This window comes from Epinephelus lanceolatus, chromosome 23 (assembly GCF_041903045.1).
Source record: "Epinephelus lanceolatus isolate andai-2023 chromosome 23, ASM4190304v1, whole genome shotgun sequence".
NCBI classification, from domain to species: Eukaryota; Metazoa; Chordata; class Actinopteri; order Perciformes; family Serranidae; genus Epinephelus; species Epinephelus lanceolatus.
This window is the reverse complement of record NC_135756.1, coordinates 14,736,890-14,757,500: the sequence shown is the minus strand read 5'-3', so window position 1 is coordinate 14,757,500 and position 20,611 is coordinate 14,736,890. Positions and strand designations below refer to the sequence as shown.

The window sequence follows — 20,611 nt, the reverse complement described above, 5'->3', positions numbered from 1 at the left end:
TTATATCTGGATGATGTCCTCTACTTGAAAACAATCAAGGTGCTTGTGGATTTTAATTAAATTCTACTTAATATGTAAACTTTGTCAGGGGCGGAATTTTAATATCAGAGCTGGAGGAAACACAGTTACAGGCACAAATCCTTGAAAGGGTTTCAGTTTTTCAGATATTCCTACCTGTGGTAGAACAAAACACAACTGTTTTTTTATAATTTAACATGTGATGTGTCCCCTCCATCAAACAGATGATTGTAATAATTGTTTTAAACAGCAAAATGTGGCAAAAAGTGATTAAATTGATGAATATATTGACATATTCCATTGGCGAAAAAAGTGCAGAATAGGGGCACCTTGATTTCATTGAAGTTACCTGATTATTTAAAGGTTGTACGTATAAATAAAATGTAGAGGAAAGGAGGAGTTAATCCCCCCAACAGAGCTGAAGTGGTGGTCTGACTCCGTAATAAGGCACTTCATGTTGGTTTGAATTTGTCAACCATCTGTGCGACAACCTCTGGTACATTAGTTCATTTTATAATTTATGATTCATTATTACGATCAACAAGATGAACCCAAACACAGAACACAGACTCAGAAAGAAAGTGGTAAAAAAAAAAAGGGGTTTCATTGCCAGGATAATGAACCCGTAGGGGAAAATCCAGGGATTGAAGGCGAGGGAAGTGGGCTGATTGCAGGGAAGCCAAAACAAGGTTGGAGGGGTTTGGCTGGCTGGGAGCGTGGCAGAAGGTCAAACAGGTAGGTAGGCAGTGATCCTATGACAGAGGAAAACACTAGGTAAGTATCCACGAAAAAAATACACAAGCAACAGTCTAAGTTGAATTCACAGTTCAACAGCGGCCTGAAGTGTGAGTGTACCACAGTGGTAGACACAGTGATCTTGCAATCTGGCAGGGCTGATTACTGGATGGGTCTCAGGTGAGCAGCAGGAAGCAGGTGAGTTAATGAACCCAGGAGAGTGAGGGAGTTGCTACGCCCACAGCACAGACATACATAGAGACGGACGAGGGGAAACAGAGGACAAGGAAAAACAAAGGGAAAGTATTAACATGGCTCGGGCTGTGACATTCATTTACTTCTCCACTTTCTACATGCAGTCCCTGCTACATGCCTATCACCTGTCGGAGCAGCTAAGTTACCAACACTATAAATGATCCACAAAAATATAAACTGTAATGAATATGTGGAATGTAGAAGCTGAGTGTCAGACTGACTGCTTCTTTTTAATAACGTAAAAATAAATAAATAGCAGCAGTCCAACAAAAGGTGTTTACAGTGATAGATACTCCAACATGATTTCTTTATGAAAATGCCCCATGTAGCATTAGCTAGCTTGATTTAAATTGTCTGAAGACGTCCATTGCCCTTTTTTTTCTAATGTCCTCCATCCTTTGTAATTTGAGTGACAGTGCTTACGTGTCTGCCGAGCTGCTGACCAGCTGCTCGAATCTATCTAAATTAGAGAAAGAGAACAGGGGGCGTTATTTCTGCGTGCTCTTAACAGCAACATTTAACAAAGGTAACAATACAAAATTCAGCTCCATTACAACTCACAAGGTTCACCAACAAAACAGCCGTCTTAGTACTATTCGGACGGGATTAGTTTTAGGATGTCTGTAATATAAATGTCCCATTCGCACAGGACAAGAAATCTCCGTAATTCTACCAGAGATGGGAGTGGTAACTCGGTTTGCGCCCTGGCGTCACCTCCTTGTCGGCATGTGCGTGCTATGTTGCTTCCTGTATTTACATTTACATGTATTGTATTTACATTTATTACAACGATTAGCAATATGAATTTATATTAAGCCTACCTACCACAACCAGAATTCTCGTGGCTCTGAAAAGTGCTTTCTTCTCGACCTTTTTGAAGAATGTCCACTATCACGACTCCCGACAACACCAAATGCCTTTTCAAGCACCTCCATCATCGAAAAAACGCGTTGTTGTACACGTGGAAAAATGGTTGTAAACAAGAGATGATGAAATATTTACATACATTTTTACAGAAGATCACATTCGCATGGGATCAATATTACCCGAGGTAATTTCTCCGGACTGTGTTACAGAAGGTAAAAGTCGCCATAATTTTTACTGACATTATCTGTAATGATTACAGACATGGCGCGTTCAGACGGGACTAAAATCCCTGGTAATAATTACTTTACCCCACGTATCCACGTTTAATTGATCCTGTCTGAATAGGGATTTATACTAAACACGTTTTCCAATCAAATATAACATGCTAACGTTATTAGCGCAAGCCGATGGCGTTTTACATTGTAAAAATTAGCCTGGCAACTAGCAGAGGTTTCCTCTGCTCATATGAAGCCAGGATAAATCACACACAAATGCAAAAAAAAATGCAAAATTTGTGGAGGCCTTATTGTCTTCACAATTTATTGTTTCTTATCTGTGAAATTAAAGTAAATAAAAGTTTTGTTTCCACTGCGGGAAATGGTTTCAGCTTCAACGTAACGTGCAGTTACATTTCTGGGGAGGTGCACGTCAGGCTACGGCATAGAGTCCAGCGTCAATCTGACACAGAAGTGTAAGTGCAGTTTTTTTGATTCTATAAAAGTGGAGTCCAATACTGACATCCATCTAAGGGCAGGGGACATATCCCCTGTGATCCCGTGGTAAGTCACGCCCCTGTTCTTTATCCTGCTCCATCAGCAACAAACCAGATTGTTAGTATAGAGATGTGTCATTGTATGCCTGAATGTTCAATTAAACCACATCTAATGCCCCTGAACTTAAGATCACTGAGACACCAAGACACAAGGGCACCAGCCATATGCTTCCACTGCTCCCATATGTTTCCCATGCAGGCATAGTATCAAACAGTGGGAGGAAATCTTTCATGTGTCATGGGCCTGCCTAACTTTAGTGGTTTTCTCAGAACACATAGGCTCAGGTGTTGCTCCTGCTGTCAGAAGTCATGTATGCCAGATATGGAACACATGTCGCCATCACGTGTGAATAGCTTTCATTTTCTGAACAACACGGGCAGCTTACAGTTAATTGGTAGTTAGGTGTAACGTACAGACTGTCTTCACTGGAGGAAGATGTGACTCAGCTGTAATTAGACAAGATGATTTGCATGTATTGTTTCCTTTGTGCTCAATGAGGCTGATTTACACTCCTGGAACAGCAGACTATTTGGCCCCTTGGCACCAGTGCCTGGTGGTGTGTTCAACCCCGCAGGCAGGAAGTAGAAGAGGTTATCAAAGTGCTTCCTTATTGGGTGTCAAGCTAGTGTGACCAAAAACAAGATGGGACCAGGCCTACCAGAAAGGTCCAAGATAGGACAACTTGACTTGTTCACACCCAAAAAACTGCAGTTGTTTAATTAATTTCATAAATGTTACATACATTACATCCATTTAAGTTTGCCCCAAATTTATTTTATGTATTATCACTTCAAACGTTATTTTTTCTGTGCTGATGTTCATCCTGTGCAATTGGATAAAACATGGGAAAGCAGGCAGAGGCACAGAAGATGGAGCAGTCCAAATCGAGTAGCAAAAGAAGAGAATTAGGCCGGGCATGGTGAACCACAGAGATGACTAAGCGATCTGGCAGAGTCTGGATGTCTGCGCTGGGGTTTTATACTGCTGTGATTGTAGATGTGGTTCAGGTGTGCAGGTTGAGCAGCTGCTGGCACTCAGCAGGATCAGCAGGAGGAGGGAACCAGAAGGCCATGCCCAGGAAACACACAGAGACAGACTGAAAACAAACATGAGACATTAGGAAGGGGAAACAGGAAACACAATGGAGAGGCACAGCTGAAACCCTAAGGCTGAATTCAAATGTCTGGACTTCAGGGCTGTCCATTCCACAATTCAACCAGTCCACAAGGGGCCAAAAGTGGACTTTCTGCAGACTTCCAGAGAGACCGCTTATGGTGCAGACTTCAGCAGACTTCACTGATTTAATAATCCACAATGCAATATGGTTGTTGTGGTTTTTTCAGTGACCGAAAAAAAAAAAGAAAGAATGTCTAAAATAGTTATTGATAGTTAAATGGGAATTATACTTGGGCTGCAGAGCCTACATCATAGCCTACATATGTCGCGTACGCCGTTGTGAGCATTTATACTTGTGCAGTGGTGTGTCTGCGTCACTCTGCAGTTACACCTCCAGAACACTAGTCAGCGGTGGGGTTTGTGTGAAGTGCTGTAAAGTTTAGCTGATTCAAAACACACATTAAACACACATTAAACACACATTAAACATGGCTTAATAGAGACGATTTCAAACACAAGTACACAAATCACCTTCACTATAACTCACAGCATTCACAGACAAACACTTGTCTTTATCTGGACACATTTTCCCCACAAATACAACATGCTAATGTTTTTAGCACAAGCCTATGGCATTTTACATTGTATAAATTAGCTTAGTGGCTAGCAGACTTTTCTTCTACTCATATGAAGCCAGGGACAACAGCAACATTTAACAAAGGTAATGTTACAAAATTCGGCTCCATTACAGCTCATAAGGTTCACTGACAAAACAACTTTCTGATGCTAAACACGTTTTCCAAACAAAAATAACATGCTAACGTTGTTAGCACATGGCCATGGCATTTTACATTGTATAAATTAGCCTAGGGACAAGCAGAGATTTCCTCTGCTCATATGAAGCCAGGATAAATCACACACAAGACTTAAAATGTTATTTTTGTGGAGGCTTTATTGTCTTCACAATTTATTGTTTCTTATCTGTGAAATTAAAGTAAATAAAAGCTTTGTTTCCACTGAGGGAAATGGTTTCAGCTTACAAACATAGACAGGAGGTCTGCATCACTGCGACGTGTACTTATATTTCTGGGGAGGTATATGTCAGGCTACGCAGAGCCTACGCCATGGGCATGCCGTGGATTCAACGCAGAAGTATAGGTCTATAAAAAACTACTTGAATTGTGAAGACCAGAAATAATATTCGGCCACATCATGATACAGAGATTTGAGTATAGGCTGTAGAGGGACTGAAAATGCATTATATTATTGCGGCCTATCAGGCTGCGCAGTGTAATAGGCTAAAAGAAATTGGCCGAAAAACACAAAAGAAGGTCTTCTTATGTCAGTAATACCTGATTTATTGAGTTATAGTCCTATCTCTGTTATATAGAGATGTATTAAAAGCCTACATTTTTGTTTAGTCACAGAAAAGGTTACACATGGGATTTATATCTTGTTATCTGCAGGGACAGATGAGTTCGGCACTGTTCATCAACTTATGTGACATATATATGAATATGACAGCAGTGATAGTTGAAAGTTTCCATGGCAACAAGTAAAACAGTCTTGAGGTCTGTTTATCAGCCACTGGTAGTCTCTGTCTTCGCAGACTTTACGCAATGACAGTAAATATGCCACACTACGTACAGCTCAGGTCTGTGACAGCTCAGTCCGAAAGTCCAGAGGACGGACATTTTGGATGCACCCTAACATGACATTACCACATCCACTTTTTATCATTTCATAATAGAAGATAATTCAAGGAGATAAAACACACACACACACACACACACACACTCCTCTGTTTTACTTATTCATTTATTTTGGCTCCATATTGTACGGAGCCACATGTGTACGTGGCTGTTTGCTGGTAGTGTTCATAGATGGAGCTGTTTCCCGCACAGAGCCAGGCCATCATCTCTCTGAGATGATCTAATTGGTCCTGTGGGTGAGATGGACAGATTCGGCGAGGACTCCAGCAGATTGTGTTTCAAAATCAGGTTGTTTATATGCATAACAAATACATTCTTGATTCAGCGTTCTTATTATTACATAACAAAATGTGTCCTTCCTGATTTATGCTAACTTCTGAAATGTTTGAAAGTGGGGCTGCGAGTTCCTGCGAGTCAACGAGTCAAGTCTGATATCTTCTTAAATATTTACAGCTTGGTGCGCTCAGAGCCTGGCATGTGATTAGTGGAGCCTCTTTGATGTCTGCTCGATCAGATGATATCAACATGTTGAGTTTGCGAGACGACCAAGTCTAATTAGTGGTGCCTCTCGGAGAGCTGTGTGTATGTGTGTGTGTGTGTGTGTTATGTCGTTTAGAGAGAGTGTAGCACTATTTTCTGTCTCCAGTGAAACCCAGACTAGGTAACAGCACTGGAGGAGAGATGACTTCCTTTTGAAATTATTTAACAACGGAACTTGTCAAAAGCTTAAAGCTATATTTAGGAATCTTAATTTAATGCAGACTAGTTCAGAAAGACGTTCCCTTCACTGCTAAACTCACATGACGAACTCCTCTCGACAGAATGACCAATCTCAGTCTGTGGTCTCAGACACCCCAACTGTTTAAACATGGTTAAAGACAATGGATTCTCATTTGCTCTGTATGTGTGACTGATACATCTCTAACAGGAAGTTAGACCTCTGAGGTCCAGTTGACCCCAGACTTACCAGCGAATTTATTAGATCCGCCTTGCTAGTACCAGGTTGGACCCCTTTTGCCTTCAGAACTGCCCTAATTCTTTGTGGCACAGATTCAACGAGGTGCTGGAAACATTCCTCCGAGATTTTGGTCCATATTGACATGATGGCATCACACAGTTGCTGCTGATTTGGCAGCTGCATAAGCTTTGTGACGTGGTGCGTTATCCTGCTGGAAGTAGCCATCAGAAGATGGGTACACTGTGGTCATAAAGGGATGGACACGGTCAGCAACAATACTCAGGTAGGCTGTGGTGTTTAAACCATGCTCAGTTGGTACTAAGGGGCCCAAAGTGTGCCAAGAAAATATCCCCCACACCATTACACCACCACCACCAGCCTGAACCGTTGATACAAGGCAGGATGGATCCATGACGCCAAATTCTGACCCTACCATCTGAATGTGGCAGCAGAAATCCAGACTCATCAGACCAGGCAATGTTTTTCCAATCTTCTATTGTCCAGTTTTGGTGAGCCTGTGTGAACTGTAGCCTCAGTTTCCTGTTGTTAGCTGGCAGGAGTGGCACCTGGTGTGGTCTTCTGCTGCTGTAGCCCATCTGCTTCAAGGTTGGACGTGTTGTTGGTTCAGAGATGATCTTCTGCAGACCTTGGTTGTAACCAGTGGTTATTTGAGTTACTGTTGCCTTTCTATCATCTTGAACCAGTCTGGCCATTCTCCTCTGACCTCTGGCATCGGCATTTTCACCCAGAAAACTGCTGCTCACTGGATGTCATCTCTTCGTCGGACCATCCTCTGTAAACCCTAGAGATGGTTGTGTGTGAAAATCCCAGTAGATCAGCAGTTTCTGAACTACTCAGACCAGCCTGTCTGGCACCAACAACCATGCCATGTTCAAAGTCACTTAAATCACCTTTCTTCCCCATTCTGATGCTCAGTTTGAACTTCAGCAGGTCGTCTTCACCATGTCTACATGCCTAAATGTATTGGGTAGCTGCCACGTGATTGGCTGATTAGTTATTTGTGTTACCAAGCAGTTGAACAGGTGTACCTAATATAGTGGGCAGTGAGTGTATATAACATCACTTTTTAAGATAACTCAAAAACATTTCTGTCTATGAATGATTTTTTGGCAAACTCTTTTCAACCTAGAGCCTATTTTCCCATTTGAGTGACTAAAGGGAACAATAATTTTTTAAACTGGTCCAGTATTGAGCGAGAGGGATGCAGCCAGCAGCTAAATGTCACAGTGATGGGAAACTGTGCGTCATCGATTTAAATCCACAAACAACAAATTGTTGCTCTCATTGTCTGACAACAATATGGAAAAGCCCTACAGGGACACACCCTGCTGTTAAAGAGTAACACCCTTTTTGTTTAACCAAAAACAGCCCCAAAATTGGTATTGCCACACCCACCAGACTCCATGTAAATACACATTAATTTTATCACCATAAAACACACTTCATTAAAATTCCATAGAAACCACATGAAACTAATAAAAACTGTTCCAGTTTGTATTTTTATTGTTCCAACGATCACCAACTCTGGTTTGGTAAATAAAACCTTAATCCACCCAGTTAGATGTGAAAACATGCTGGCTCTATGCAGGCTAAAATTACAGTATATGTAAATGGACTCTGGTGAGTTTCGTGTTAACTATTTTAGGGCTGGTTCTGGTCAAACAAAAAGGATCCTACTCTTAAACAAAAACATAAGTCTCAGTAGGAGTCATTCCATAATGTCATCAGACACTTAAAATACCAATCTGACCCTGTCAGTGACAGAACAAACACATTTAGTGGATGTAAACTGACCATGCACTCCCCAAGTGATGAAGTGCCAGCCCATTTTTTCTCAAAACTGGACCAATTTAAAAAATGGCTGCTCCTATTAGTTACAGAAAAACATCGGAAAATAGGGTCCAGGTTAAAAATATTGTAGTTACACTTTAAGGGTTTATATATATATTATGTATTCACACATGGCCCAGATAACATATCAAAGGATAAGAACCAGAAGAGTGAGTGGCATTTGACCAACTTTACCAAACGGCCAAAACAAAAAAATGATCTTTTTTCCGAACTTTGTGTATTACTCTTAATCTTTGATGTTAAAAATGTCCTGAGACCCTGTGCCCTCTTATGAGGACATTTTCGGTTTATTTGACCTTAAACTTCATTCTACTTAGACCTGTTGTCCTCGTTCGTGGACTTTTTTTGTGCCATCTAGTGGTGGTAAGAGCACAATACACATGTTAAAACAAGATGGCAGCCGTCTCTGCCAAGTCAGTCTGCAGCCGATCCTGACACAAAAGTGGACAAGGTCCAAAACCTGATCACATTTAATGGTTGAAACTTGTTTATTTATAATTAATAATGTTTGTGGTTTGATATGGCAACACATTTGAGGACACTGGGACTTTATTGTCGTCTCATTTGAGGACACTGGGACTTTATTGTCGTCTCATTTGAAGACATCGGGACTTTATTATCGTCTCATTTGAGGACACTGGGACTTTATTGTCGTCTCATTTGAGGACATTGGGACTTTATTGTCGTCTCGTTTGAGGACATTGGGACTTTATTGTCGTCTCGTTTGAGGACATTGGGACTTTATTGTCGTCTCGTTTGAAGACACTGAGACTTTATTATCGTCTCGTTTGAAGACATTGGGACTTTATTGTCGTCTCGTTTGAAGACACTGAGACTTTATTATCGTCTCGTTTGAAGACACTGAGACTTTATTATCGTCTCATTTGAGGATACTGGGACTTTATTGTCGTCTCATTTGAGGACATTGGGACTTTATTGTCATCTCATTTGAAGACATCGGGACTTTATTATCGTCTCATTTGAGGATACTGGGACTTTATTGTCGTCTCATTTGAGGACATTGGGACTTTATTGTCATCTCATTTGAAGACATCAGGACTTTATTATCGTCTCATTTGAGGATACTGGGACTTTATTGTCGTCTCATTTGAGGACATTGGGACTTTATTGTCATCTCATTTGAAGACATCGGGACTTTATTATCGTCTCATTTGAGGATACTGGGACTTTATTGTCGTCTCATTTGAGGACATTGGGACTTTATTGTCGTCTCGTTTGAAGACATCGGGACTTTATTATCGTCTCATTTGAGGATACTGGGACTTTATTGTCGTCTCATTTGAGGACATTGGGACTTTATTGTCATCTCATTTGAAGACATCAGGACTTTATTATCGTCTCATTTGAGGACACTGGGACTTTATTATCGTCTCGTTTGAGGACATTGGGACTTTATTGTCGTCTCGTTTGAAGACACTGAGACTTTATTATCGTCTCGTTTGAAGACATCGGGACTTTATTATCGTCTCATTTGAAGACACTGAGACTTTATTATCGTCTCATTTGAGGATACTGGGACTTTATTGTCGTCTCATTTGAGGACATTGGGACTTTATTGTCATCTCATTTGAAGACATCGGGACTTTATTATCGTCTCATTTGAGGATACTGGGACTTTATTGTCGTCTCATTTGAGGACATTGGGACTTTATTGTCGTCTCGTTTGAAGACATCGGGACTTTATTATCGTCTCATTTGAGGATACTGGGACTTTATTGTCGTCTCATTTGAGGACATTGGGACTTTATTGTCATCTCATTTGAAGACATCAGGACTTTATTATCGTCTCATTTGAGGACACTGGGACTTTATTATCGTCTCGTTTGAGGACATTGGGACTTTATTGTCGTCTCGTTTGAAGACACTGAGACTTTATTATCGTCTCGTTTGAAGACATCGGGACTTTATTATCGTCTCATTTGAGGACACTGGGACTTTATTGTCGTCTCATTTGAGGACATTGGGACTTTATTGTCGTCTCATTTGAAGACATCGGGACTTTATTATCGTCTCATTTGAGGACACTGGGACTTTATTATCGTCTCATTTGAGGACATTGGGACTTTATTGTCGTCTCGTTTGAGGACATAGGGACTTTATTGTCGTCTCGTTTGGAGACACTGAGACTTTATTATCGTCTCGTTTGAAGACATTGGGACTTTATTGTCGTCTCGTTTGAAGACACTGAGACTTTATTATCGTCTCGTTTGAAGACATCGGGACTTTATTATCGTCTCATTTGAGGACACTGGGACTTTATTGTCGTCTCGTTTGAAGACACTGAGACTTTATTATCGTCTCGTTTGAGGACATTGGGACTTTATTGTCGTCTCGTTTGAGGACACTGGGACTTTATTGTCGTCTCATTTGAGGACATTGGGACTTTATTGTCGTCTCGTTTGAAGACACTGAGACTTTATTATCGTCTCGTTTGAAGACATCGGGACTTTATTATCGTCTCATTTGAGGACACTGGGACTTTATTGTCGTCTTATTTGAGGACATTGGGACTTTATTGTCGTCTCGTTTGAGGACATCGGGACTTTATTGTCGTCTCGTTTGAAGACACTGAGACTTTATTGTCGTCTCGTTTGAAGACATTGGGACTTTATTGTCGTCTCGTTTGAGGACATTGGGACTTTATTGTCGTCTCGTTTGAGGACATTGGGACTTTATTGTCTCATTTGAGGACATTGGGACTTTATTATCGTCTCATTTGAGGACATTGGGACTTTATTATCGTCTCGTTTGAGGTCACTGGGACTTTATTGTCTCATTTGAGGACATTGGGACTTTATTATCATCTCATTTGAGGACATTGGGACTTTATTATCGTCTCATTTGAGGACATTGGGACTTTATTATCGTCTCGTTTGAGGACACTGGGACTTTATTGTCTCGTTTGAAGACATTGGGACTTTATTATCGTCTCGTTTGAGGACACTGGGACTTTATTGTCTCGTTTGAAGACATTGGGACTTTATTATCATCTCATTTGAGGACATTGGGACTTTATTATCGTCTCATTTGAGGACATTGGGACTTTATTATCGTCTCGTTTGAGGACACTGGGACTTTATTGTCTCGTTTGAAGACATTGGGACTTTATTATCGTCACATTTGAGGACATTGGGACTTCATTATCGTCTCGTTTGAGGACATTGGGACTTTATTATCGTCTCGTTTGAGGACACTGGGACTTTATTGTCTCGTTTGAGGACATTGGGACTTTATTATCGTCTCATTTGAGGACATTGGGACTTTATTATCGTCTCATTTGAAGACACTGGGACTTTATTATCGTCTCATTTGAGGACACTGGGACTTTATTGTCTCGTTTGAGGACATTGGGACTTTATTATCGTCTCATTTGAGGACATTGGGACTTTATTATCGTCTCGTTTGAGGACACTGGGACTTTATTGTCTCGTTTGAGGACATTGGGACTTTATTATCGTCTCATTTGAGGACATTGGGACTTTATTATCGTCTCATTTGAAGACACTGGGACTTTATTATCGTCTCATTTGAGGACATTGGGACTTTATTATCGTCTCGTTTGAGGACATTGGGACTTTATTATCGTCTCGTTTGAGGACACTGGGACTTTATTGTCTCGTTTGAAGACATTGGGACTTTATTATCATCTCATTTGAGGACATTGGGACTTTATTATCGTCTCATTTGAGGACACTGGGACTTTATTGTCTCGTTTGAGGACATTGGGACTTTATTGTCTCGTTTGAGGACATTGGGACTTTATTATCGTCTTGTTTGAAGACATTGGGACTTTATTGTCGTCTCATTTGATTTGATTATTGTCAACAATGTTTTGTTTTTTATACTTATCGGGTCCTACTGATCCCAAATATCTAAGAGAAATCAAATGCATACCAAACACGACTTCAGGTCTCAGGAGAATAAGACGTGGATGAAAATGTACTTACTGAACAGTTTGACAGTTTGGTATTTGTCCTAATTCTTTCCTAAATAAGTGCATTTATGCCCATTTAGACCCCAAAGGTTCTGTGTGTTCAGTGTCTGTTGATTGGTTGCGTAGAAAGAGGTCATCAGGAGCTTTCATTTGATATATGTATTAAAAACTGTTCATTTGAGTCAGCAGTGCTCTGCGGCGTCTCATCTCCTCTAACTGCTGCTGTTGCCCTGTGCATTTGTAAAATCTGCTGTAAGTGTGCTGTAACCGCTTGCTGCCTCCTACTGCTGCTGCCGCTCATGTAGGAAAGACCTTTTTTTCCCCACAGCAGACATTTTGACTCAAAGCAGGGAAAGCTCAGGTGCACTTAATAATGATAACAATGGAGCTGGCTCCTGCAGCCGTCGTTACTGGGATCAATTACACCTGCGACTGACGTGCCAAAGTGTCTGCTGAGGGAAAAGCTCAGTTTAATATGCTAGCTGGCCTGCAAGAAATACCATGATGTAACTTTGCAAAAGATAGAAGAGGGAAGAATTTACGGCATGTGTTCCCTGCTCCGACTGCTATTTAGTGACTCCATTGGTTTAGCAGAAGTTGTATTGGCTGTGTGTTACAAATTACTACTTTACTGCTTGTGTACTGTCATTAGTATCATGAGTTAATGTCCTGGCTGCCTGCAGGACTACAGCAGTGCTTGTGGGCAATGTTTTGGTGTCTGTTGATTTCTAATCGTATGCTGCTACAACACTAACACTCACTATGTTTACATTCACAAAGTAGTCCTAACATTGTTTATCATATGTCGTTTTCAACAGGTGATGGACTCGTTTGAACGTGCAAAGCAGCTACCTTCTCGAAAAGACCAGCATTGCGATAGTTCCCCATGTCCCAGACCCTGCTGGTATCCAAGTTTTTAACAGTGTTTAAAAGTAGGTGTGCTTCTCCTTCCAACCAGAAATGTGGGCGTTTCTTTTTGGCGTGCATCTCTACCCATACCTTGTAAACCATTGGCGAGTTGGTTTGTGTACAACGTATCCATGACTGCACAGAGCTGACCGTAAACACGCAAGAGGCTGTATGTACACGTCCAAATAATGCTTCTAGGGTGCTTTCAGACCTAGAGTTCACGAATCTGGTCCGAATCAGGGACTCATTTTGTCACAAAGTTAGAGTTGGTTCGTGTTCTCACGGCAGCATTTACAACTGGACCAGATCAAATGCCTTGCGCCAGAAAGCTGCTTTTGATTGGTCAGAATTTCCATGTGGGAAAAATCCAGGTAGTAAACAAAACGTTGAAGAAGAGTACACTTGCAAGATAAATGTTACACTTTCTAATGTCACAATGGAGGGACAACTACGCAGGTTGATTTTAGCGCTGCTCATCGTGGACTATATTGCTGTCATTGTTCATTTTAGTCAAACCATACAGTTTGAAAACGAGGCGCGGCTCCAACTAGAAAACAATGTTTTGATGCATTGGATGTGCTGAATGTGCATATTAATGCAGTACAGGAGGAGGTGCACATTAATAATCCTCCAGGACTGTAACATGCTCATGTTTAACCCAAACAATGTGTCATGTGACTGCAGTTGGTTCAGATCCAGGTCGGAACACGTTCTCACCACAAATAAACCGCACCAGAGTTTGTTTGCAACTGGACCGAGACCACCTCTTCAAGAAGGTCTCGGTCCGGTTGTTTTGGTGCACACCTGAGTGTGATTACTGCGTTCACACCCGCCCAAAAGGACCAAACTTGAGTTCGATTGCCCCAACATGTAGTCACTGGTATGCATGTATGTAATGTAAATCACGTTTGTAGAGGCTGAATGTCCTGTATTTTTTAGGATGTTGTGGCAGATGGATTGTGATGTTTTCAAACTTGATGTTTAAATCTATCATGTTGAGCGTTATGGATTGAATTGGTTTTGTGGCTGTTTCTTGCCTGTTTTCGGAGCTTACTATTAGCTCACTGTAAACTTGAGTGATATTGTATACTGGCTTTAGGGAAGTAAACAACTGCCATCTTGAACACAGCCCACTCATATGGGAAACTGTACGCTTTGACTTTGTCACTCTCCAGTGTCTACTGTGAGAAGCAGATGGAGGTGTATGCTTGCAGGATTAAAGGCCAAATATCATCTCAGCGCACACTCTGTATCCACCTACATTTCCATGTGAGTTGGCGGACTGAATTTACATTGTTGAAAGGCGCAGGCTTCCCCGAGGACATCACACTGTTGACAGCAAAAGTCATGTTTTTATTCTGGAAAAAAAGGTTCACTTCTCTTTACAAAACACAACACATTTCTTTTCAGCTATACAGTTTTCTATAATTTAACCAAACAATCACAATCATCAAAAAACACCTAACATCATTTTAAGAAGCTCTCTCTGTGTCACAAAGCCGCTCTGCGACAGGAACCACAACCTGATGTCCCTGAGCAGAGAGAAAAGAAATACACATGTAAAAAAAAACATTTTAATGTAGTTGTCATGATGCCTACTGTAGCCTGTCTATGTGGAAGAATCAGAGAGGGTGGGCTACTGTGACAGTGACGGCACAGTGTTGGCTTCTTCACATAAAATAACATGTATTAATAAATTAAGTTTGATCGTTTGATCACATGAAATGACACATCTTCATTTGACACAAGGAACACGACACATTTCAGTTCTTGCTTGGCACAAGAGGCGTAAAGACTCAGTTCAAGCTTTGGCACCGCTGTGGAGTTTTCCTGTGATCTGTTTTTAACGTTTACAGTCACAAGAATTTACAATGCACCAGGTGCAAACAATCTTGAGCGACTCGGACAACAGAATGTGAATTGGCTACTGGCTTTTAATTGATTGGGGTGATTTACTACACCGCACTGTATTAGGCCCTGATCACACAGGAAGAGTTGCAACAGCTGGAGGCGGCTTTTTGTAATTGTTTTATGTCTATGATAATGAAGCTTTTTGCTCATTGTTTTTGCACCGCGACGCACCTTGCGTTTCTGCGCTCTAGGCGCCTGGCATTTTTGCCGGCACACTCTGAACTCCTTTTACTCAGGGAGCAAAAGCGCCCCACATCATCTCCGCTTTCTTCGTATTGTCCAATGGGGTGATTTGAGAGGTGGGCCTTCTGTGGTAGTCACGACAACAAGTTTACAGTTGGTAAACAATGGAGGAGAAACTGGTGGTAGCGGTTGCTGGATACCCAGAGCTATACGGCCAGACAATAGACAGCAGGTTGTCAAACCGCCCCCGAGTCCTCCTAAAATATGCCTGGAAACAGCCATCATGGAGGAGAAGCTCCTGGACCAACTGGTGGTACTCCCCATGATCCACCCTCTTTTTTAGGGTCTCATGTACCCACACAGATCTCTGTTTCCCTGTGCCCAAGAAACTATTTACTGACAGCCTCTCACCCTCAACCAGAGCTACAGCAAGTACCCTCTGCCTCAACATGTTAGGAACTAGATGCTTACTACTGTGAAATAAATAAGGGTAAGGAGGTTCCTGGCAACAATAAAAAGGCGCAGCAAGCATTTTTTTTTTTTTACTCATGGCATTCAATTTTTTTATTATAAAGGCAGTGCGGTGCCTCCTGTGTGATCGGGGCGTAGGAGGGCGGTGGTACCTGAAGGTGCCTGAGCACTGGCATGCTTTTTATGTTATGGATTTACTGTGTTAAGAGTAATAGTTAAAGGCGAGAGCACCCTGAGGGTAATTAATCAGAATTTTCATTTAAAATATTTTAAATAGTACACCACTGATTTAGCATTCCATTCTGATAACATCGGACTCATAATGGACAGTTTAAAAGAAAAAGGATTGAAATTGATGCAGCAGAACCAGAGATAGCATCTTTTTTTTAAAAATTGCACACATCCTTATTTCTTGTTAAAACCTGGAGCCTTCTTTACCAGCAATGCAACTTGTCCGCCGGGAGTTCGGACAGAGATTCGGGTGTTACGCCAGTAGCAGCTAGCCTCAAGCACAGATGAGGAGTACGCTCACTCTGGTCTAACTCCACTGTTGTTTTAGCATCTTCAGACTTGTAGTTTTTAGCCGCAACTGACATTGACTCAAGTGACATCCAGAGTCCTGCATCAGGTCAAGTACCTGCACAACTGTCTAAATTTTATTCAGTTCTGGGTTAAACAAAGAACACGCAGGTTGGATTGTGGGTGTTGGATCATAAATATTAAAATAAATTGAATACTGACTAATAATTTAATCCTCTGTCTGCTGACTTGAGTTGAGTCTCTCTTCTGTGCCAGCTGGAATATGAGAGCCGCGTCAATCAGGTGTGTTACTAACAGTCGCGTTAACTGTACAGATGTGTTGCTCAACGGCTTGTTTGCAGGCAACTTGGAGGCAAAAACGACCAACACTGCGCAGGTGCTTCGCGGAAGTGGAAGAAAACAAAGGCCACTTTAAGGGAGTGATCACACAGAAATGAGATGCTAGAGATGCGGATGCTTCAAAGACGCTTGAAACGCTGGAAGCGCTCATTCAATGCGCGCTAGCTACTGGCGTCTGACGCTCCAAAAGTTGAAAATATTTTAACTTTTCAGCGTCTAAAAAGAAGCGTCTACAAAAACGCACGTCTAAAAAGACGCTTGAACGCTGGTCAGCCGGTATCATAGGAAAACAATGGTTTTACTGGCATCACGTTTCTAGCGTTTCATCTCGGTGTGATCGCTCCCTAAGTCTTGAAAATAGTAAAGACAGAAACACTCGCAGAGAAACAGCGGCAGATGTCATAAACCTTCTCCTTCAGTCCAGAGGAGCGGAGTTAGCTAATGTCAAACGATAACATTAAAGCGTTAGCACTGTTGCCTCACAGCCAAAGAGTTCCTGGTTTGAACCCAGGGGTGGGGGAGCCCTTCTGTGCGCAGTTTGCATGTTCTCCCCATGTCAGCATGGGTTTTCTCTGGGTACTCTGGCTTCCTCCCACAGTCCAAAAGACATGCAGGTTAATTGGTGACTTTAAATTGTCCGTAGGTGTGAATATGAGCATGAATGGTTGTCTGTCTCTATGTGTCAGCCCTGTGATCGTCTGGTGACCTGTCCACCTTGCCTCTTGACCAGTGTCAGCTGGGATAGGCTCCAGCCCCTCCCGACCCCTAACAGGATAAGCAGTTACAGAAAATAATGAATGTATACCTTGAGTTGCAATTACAATGTGCTGTGACAACTTCTCTGTGATTTTCAACATCGTTTCACCAAACCTCTGGGAACGGTTGAGCTAACGGTACCTAGTAACATTAGCCTGACAGCGGTGCATCCATGTACAGAGCTTTAATACAAAAGCACATCTTCTCACCCGACCAGAAACAAGATGACAGTTGTTTGACTCATAGACCTGACCACACACAAAATAGTTATAGTCCACTAGACTCGTAATGGACGCAGTGTCAAGTTCTGCCTGGTACGTGCATTGTCTTCTTTCAAAATACACTTCGTTTTCACAGGAAATATACTGTACAACCACGCAAATTAATGTTTTTTTTCTCCAACAACTAACGCAGGTGGTTGGGTTTAGGAAAAAAGAGCAGGGTTTGGCTTCAGAATCATACAGGACTGAATGAAAGTTAGTAATTGTTGGACCCATCCACCACCGCCCCTGCCTGCCCTACTCGAAGTTTCGCCGCCTTTACTTTTGCTCCTGTTCCATCGTGTTTCCCCTTGATGCCACCGAGCACCAGTAAACTACAATGGCGACTGGCTGTGTATCATCCCAACGTTAAAGGACGGCTTTTCTCGTCTGTGTCTGACGGCACAAGTCACTGCCTACACGCCGGATTTCGACTTCGGGTTGAGTATATAGATGATCACTTCCTGCCCTCTATCTGAATTTCGTCATAATAGCCACTCGATTGCAAACAAGCTTATGATCAGAATATGTAAAAAATATTCATTGAAATTTTATGTCCTGAATTACCTTTACATAAAATATATCGTCTCAGTTTAACATGTATGAAATCACCCAAGATGATCACTTTAAACCTGTTGCCTAATTAAGTTACTTGAACAGCGCAATAATTATCATAGAATTTGCGGTTTTGGGTCCCGGGGTTAGGTTGTAAAACTAATTGGCCATATTTGTGGGGGGCGGGGCGGGAGCAGCATTGCAAGTTGCGGTGCCAGTTTGGCAGTAGAACTCCACAAACCAGCTGCCGTCATTTACCCAATTCAAGCTGACATCTCCAAACCTATCCTGCAGAAATTATTTAAATACTTTTGCTACATCTTCATTCAAATTAAGTGCTTTATAACATACCCAAGTTTTTATTAATAGTGAAATAATAACTAGACTTAAGAGTGTTTTCTTTTGGACTTTGCGGTTATTTGCCTTTGATTTCAGTGCATCATTGAACAACTGAGCATTGCTTTATAAAACTCAATAATAAAGGTGACTTTAGTCGTCTGAGCCACAGTACAGCACTGGTGGTGACGTATTATCGGGCACAACTCTTACGCCCTTGAATCCCAAACATGCCAAGCCTCAAACTGTCTCCCACAAGCATCACAGGCCACGACTCTACAGAATTTGTCTTTCCTGTCTCGTAGAGAGGGCTTTTAGCCTCCAGCTCTTTTATATCCTGTCCTGCTTCGCTCTCTGAAGGGCACGCTGCGTCATCACGGAAAGAACAGTGCAGCGACTCTCTCAGTTCAAAGGGTGCTCCTCTGCATCCCGAGCCCACGCTCTAATCCTGAGTCCCTGCCTCTCCATGATGTTCCACAGCTTGCGCAGGTTGGACTGGGTGATGACATCATCCGGCTTGAGCTGGAGTGCACGCAGGTAGTTGGCCTCCGCTTCAGGAAGTTTCCCGTTCAGGTGGAGGATGGCACCGAGGTTCATCAGAGCAGCCGGGTACTAGGAGAGGGCAGAGACACAGTGAGGGAAGGAGACAGAGAGACGCATAATAATTACAGTGAGGTGTGAGGACTGACAGGATTACTGTACTTGTGGCAACTGTGTCGACCTTGGATTTATCTGTCTGGGCAAGCTATTTTAGACTCACCCTTCTCAGCTCTACCTTTGACACAGACAGTTATGTGAGACACACATTTTAGGAAGTTTGCCAGGTCTTTTATGGACGGTGGATTAAATCAAGAGGCTGTGGTAAAATTTGCTTAAGACTTAGAAAATCAAATATGCATTAAATTAGCTCTAATGCTATCTCATAGCAGAGTAGCAGTCATGGCCAAAGACAAAAGGGTGTCCTTCAATAGTGCCACAGTGAACAAATAGGTGTCTGTGGGTGTGTGCTGAGTATTTTTATGCCTCTGTGCTGGCGACAGTCATGGTCAGAGGAAAATTGTTTTTAGGTTGTCTGTCTGTCCATCCCATTATCGTAAACACATAAATTCTCAAGAAGGCCTTGAGAAAATTTCTGCAAATTTCGTACAAATGTCCACTTGGACTCAACAATAAACCGGCCAGTATATTTTAAGAATAACTTGAGGGAAGTTATTGAAATTTGGCACAAACGTCCACTTGGACTTAAGAATAAACTGATTAGATTTTGGATGTCAAAGGTCACTGTGACCTTGCGTCCAACTCAGTCTGATGAACAAAACATCTCAAGAACACCTTAAGGGAAGTTCTTCAAACTTGGCACAAAGGTCCACCTGGGCTCATTGATGAACTAACTAGAATTTGATGGTCAAAGATCACTATGACCTTGTGTCCCTCTTATTGTTAACACAATATCTTAAGAAGGCCTTGAGAGAATGTCCCCAGATTGACACACATGTCCACCTTGACTCATGAATGAACTGATTAGAATTTGGAGGCCAAGTCAAGGTCAAGGTCACTGTGACCTTGCATCTGTCTCATTATCGTGGCCGCAGTATTTCATGAATAACTTGAGGGAAGTTCTTTAAATTTGCCACAAACCTTCACTTGGACTCGTAAATGAACTGATTAGAATTTGATGGTCAAAGGTCAAGGTCACTGTGACCTCGTCTGTTGCATTCTTATGAACGAGATATCTCAAAAACACCTTGAATAAATCTCTTCAAATTTGGTACAGTGTCAAAGATCAAAGGTCACTGTGACCTTGTGTCCACCTCAGTCTCATAAATGCAACACCTTGAGGGAAGTTTTTCAATTTTGGCACAAACGTCCACTTGCATTTATTGATTAACTGAGTAAAATTTGGTGGTCAAAAGTCACAAGTCACTGTGACCTTACAAAACATGATTGGACAAAATTTCACATAAATGTCTAATAGGATATAATAACAGAGTGATGACATTTTATATCCAAAAGATCAAATGTTAGCTTCAGTGTGACATCATAATGTTCTGCATAAAACATTTTTCAGACTAATTTTCGGTGTCATAACT

General features: G+C 41.7%; 1 protein-coding gene across 1 annotated transcript in view; it reads right to left on the bottom strand.

The window, feature by feature from the left end:
• Positions 1 to 14,502: 14,502 nt before the first annotated feature.
• The window catches only part of tmtc2a (transmembrane O-mannosyltransferase targeting cadherins 2a), a 108,299-nt gene continuing 102,190 nt past the window's right edge, over positions 14,503 to 20,611 (bottom strand). The window contains exon 12 of the mRNA XM_033614208.2: positions 14,503 to 19,133. Coding sequence (XP_033470099.1) covers positions 18,924 to 19,133 — 210 coding nt within the window. The 3' untranslated portion in view covers positions 14,503 to 18,923. The remainder of the gene's footprint in view (positions 19,134 to 20,611) is intronic.